Raw genomic sequence first — 4,301 nt, 5'->3', positions numbered from 1 at the left:
GAAGCAAGCAAGCCTCATGTTAGTTTCAAGCTGCCTGGCTGCTGGCCGCCATCTTGGCTGGCAGTTAATTTGCATATCGCCCTGATTAGCCAATGGGAAGGGTAGCGGTCGTACACCAATTACCATGTTTCTCTTTTATTAGATAGGATAGATTGCTCTTTATCTTTTAAAGCATTGTTTCTTAAATATCACGGCCAAGGTGTCAGATTTATTTTTATGTCCTTGTCTTTCCTACATGTATTTCTGTTCCATATTTAAAACTGAGTTAATATCATAAAATATCTCTGATTTAGTAAGATTGGTTGACTTCCCCCCCCCCCCTTATCCTAAGTTGTAAGTTAAAACTATATTTACTTAGGTCTGGTCTATATTTTATATATTTTAAAAAGTCAAATAGGTATATAAAGTTTAAAATAATATTTATTTTGTAAACATAACTAATTTAGGATCTTCAGTATGATAACACATTTTCTTTTTCAGGTTTCTTTATTACAGTCCTTAATTATCTAATTTAGACATACGATGTATAGTATTGTTATAGGGATTATATGTATGTGCAGGATCTTCTTTAGCTGGTGGTAGTTTATAATTGTACTTTATTAGTTGCAATGGTTGAAATAATTTCATTTTAACTTAGAACTTAATTATACCCCACTCCAGTGTCCACGCTTCCAGCTGAACTCCTGAGGCCAAAGGAACAATTTATTTTAAATCAGTGTTTGAAACAATATTTTCTTGCTATATATCTTTCATGTCTGTGGGTGTTATCATGACTTTATTATATCATCTTCTCTCAGAACTTCAGGGAGTGTCATGGCATTGTTTAATTTGTCCTCTGGGAAAGGTCCAAAGATGCCTAGATAGCTACTTAGCTTTATTTTGTGCTCAAATAGATGGTTTGAGCTTTAGACTGAAGCTCGAGAAAGAACACAGCAGGACTCCAAATTTATGCTCATGTGATTGTAATAGACATCGTATACTATCTCAGCTCTGGCCAATTCCAGTAGAAGATTCTTTGATCCACATGAGATTCTTTGAGCAAATTCTTAATGAGATATTCCAGAGAACAGCACTGAAAAATCAGAAATGACCCACAGAAGGCGTAGTGTTTAAAAGCAGGAGGCCTTGGACTCACTTGGCTCTTCCACTTTCTGGTCTTGCAACTGTGGGCAATCTTCTTTAAGCTCTTGTTTACTAACCTATAAAAAGGGGATATTAATGTTACCTACCTCTTAGGGTTCTGAGGATTAAATAAAAACAATTCATATTAGCCTTGGCCGGGTGGCTCATTTGATTGGAATGTTGTCCCTTATATCAAAAGGTTGCAGGTTCAAATCCCAGTCGGGCCGAGTATGGGAGGCAACCAATCGATGTCCCTCTCACACATGGATGTTTCTCCCAAATCAATAAAAACATATCCTTGGATGAGTATAAAAAATGTGCATGTTAGAGGTCTAAATCCTATATTTAATAAGCACTCAGTACAAGTTTTTTTTTGTTTTCAGTGATTCAAAGTATATTTTATATCTTAGTTCCAATTTTAATAGTGTGATAGGAACAGATCTTGCTAACCACCTACTTTGTTATGTAATGTCATGCAACTATTATTCAGCCTCTTGGTCTCAAGATGAGCAATACTTTAGGATTAAAATCCTGAATGAGATTATACTCACTAAAAACAACATTTTCTTTTTATTCAGAGGCAAACATAGTAGTCATGCTATATTATTTTGTATTTTTTGTCTAATATTTAATCCAAATTCTCTTAGGTCTGTTGTTTGTATCTCTTAGTACGTTTAATTTATAATAGTGCTGTGTTCTTTGATGCTCTAATGTATATCACTTTAATGGTATTTTTCCTAAAACAGTTTTTTCAGGAGTGTGGATTGTGTAGTTTTGAGATTTATATATGATATCTTCTGTTCTATCTTTGCCTTTAAAATTTTATTTTATTTTTTATTTTGATGCTTCTCATTCTTTTTAAAGGGCTTCAGGGGAAGAATTGAAAGTGAAGGCATACCTACCAACAGGCAAACAATTCTTGGTCACCAAAAATGGTAAGAATTATGTTGCATTTATTAGTAAATTTTGCAGTTAAATATTTTTTAAAAAAACCCTTATGATCTTAATTTGTGCTCACAGCTGTAAGTACAGCTGATTTCAGACAAATTTAGAAATTAAATGAAGCTCTGGGTTTTTTTTTTATTGCTGAGGTATTTTTTTTCTTATCTGATTTTCATCTCCTTTCTTGTTATTTTTGCCCAAAATGTCTAGTTTTAAAATATGGAGGGAAAGGGCCCTAATCAGAGTTAGACTTCTAATTAAATTATTTTTAAGTTGGCTTTACTATATTTTTAGCTATTTAACTTTGATTCTCTTTAGATTTAAAATTTTTATGGAAGATGAAATTGATACTAACTTGGACATCTAAGAGCTTAAAGCTAAAGATTTTATTATCCATAATGTCATTGAAAGATTGCCTATAGGTACAAAATATGTTTTTGAAACAGATAGCATTTTATTTATAAAGTTAATTTGAAAACAATACAAAGTTGTTATAATCCCTCTCTAACCACATAATAATACATTGATTTTCATTCTAATTAATTATAGGAAGGGCAAAATATGTATAAAATACCAGTTCCTTCTTTCCTACAGCATATTTATTAGAATTAATAATTTATATACTGCTTGTTTTAAAAAAAATCAGGATATTTATAGCAATTTGTTGACCATACATCATGTTTTTGCCTTATAATTACTTAATTTTAGGCATATATGTAATAATAATACCTGTTAATTGAAACATTTGATATATCAGAAACTCAATACCAATATTGTATAATAGAGTAACATTTAGCAGTGAATTTATCCTGGTTTGCTCATTATGCATAGCTGGAGGTCACCTATACCACCTCTGAGAATGGCAGGTGGTGCCTTCATGTTCTGAGAGTAAAGCTATTAAAATTGGTTATTATTCATTAGCCTGAAGTTGAATAATGTCATCTCTGGCTTCAGTTCGCAGTTTTCACAGACGATTAGGATAAAGAATTTATAGAACACTCCCAGTAGAGCCTTTATACTTGTCTTCTAAAAATAAGCTATTTAGCCCTGGCTGGTGTGGCTTAGTGATAAAAGCATCAGGCTGAGCACCAAAGGGTCACGGGTTTGATTCCTGGTCAATGGTATGTACCTGGGTTGCAGGTTTGTTCCTGGCCCCAGTCAGGGGCTCAAGGTGGGAGGCAACCAATCAATGATGTCTCTCTCACTTCAATGTTTCTCTCTCTCTCCTCCATCCCTTCCTTCCACTCTCTCTAAAAATAAGTGGAAAAAATATCCTCTGTTGAGGATTAACCAAAAAATTTTTAAAATAAATAAATTAGGAGTATTGATAGGGTGTCACTCCTTAGGTCTGTGAATGAAAAAAAAGGGGGGGGGGGGCAGGGGACAGCAAATAATTTATGTGTCTGTAGGCTGAATGTAACTCTTTAATGAATCATTTTCATTAGAGGAGAACTGTAATATTCCCTTAATATTTTGGTGGCAAAACTATATTTTATGGTATAAACTTTATCTTTTTAAAAATGGATTTATAGGAAGCAGATTATGTGCTTCTAATAGCATTTGCCATTTTTTATAGTGCCATGTTACAAGCGGTGCAAGCAGATGGAATATTCAGATGAATTGGAAGCTATCATTGAAGAGGATGATGGTGATGGAGGATGGGTAGATACTTATCATAACACAGGTAAGAGGCAAATAGAATGACATACATATGATTTAAATTTTTAAAAACTTTTATAATCTTTTATAACAGTTTTGATTTAAATAAAGAAGAGCATATATAAGGCACAGAAAAGAAGCAGGGAGGACAAATTAGAAAAAAATCCTCTTGAAGTATACCATATTTCTATAGTATTGCTACTTCATTAGCAATTTGAAAATACCCATATCATCGTCTTTATTTCTAAAGAAAGGAAGAAAGCCAATTAAAAATACTGATTATGTGGCCCTGGCCAGATAGCTTATTTGGTTAGAGTGTCATCCTAATACACCAAGGTTGCGGGTTTGATCCTGGGTCAGGGCACATACAAGAATCAACCAATGAATGGGTAGAGCAGTGAATGGTGTTTCTCTCTTCCTCCCTTCCTCCCTTCCTTCCCTTTCTTCCCTTTCCTCTCCTCTCTAAAATTAATAAATAAAAAAAAGACTGAGTATGCATACTACTTTACTTCGAATCCCTTATTTGCATGTCATTCCATTGCTGGATGATGAGTTTTAGGACAGGAACCATATTCATA

General features: G+C 33.5%; 1 protein-coding gene across 2 annotated transcripts in view; it reads left to right on the top strand.

Annotated features, from left to right (window-relative positions):
- The window catches only part of ATG3 (autophagy related 3), a 29,726-nt gene that overhangs the window by 10,583 nt on the left and 14,842 nt on the right, over nt 1-4,301 (top strand). For both annotated transcript variants that reach the window (XM_006752916.2, XM_015559192.1), the window contains exons 4-5: nt 1,987-2,057; nt 3,641-3,748. In XM_006752916.2, coding sequence (XP_006752979.1) covers nt 1,987-2,057; nt 3,641-3,748 — 179 coding nt within the window. The remainder of the gene's footprint in view (nt 1-1,986; nt 2,058-3,640; nt 3,749-4,301) is intronic.

This window comes from Myotis davidii, unplaced genomic scaffold (assembly GCF_000327345.1).
Source record: "Myotis davidii unplaced genomic scaffold, ASM32734v1 scaffold450, whole genome shotgun sequence".
Taxonomy (NCBI): Eukaryota; Metazoa; Chordata; class Mammalia; order Chiroptera; family Vespertilionidae; genus Myotis; species Myotis davidii.
This window is presented reverse-complemented; position numbering and strand designations above follow the sequence as displayed.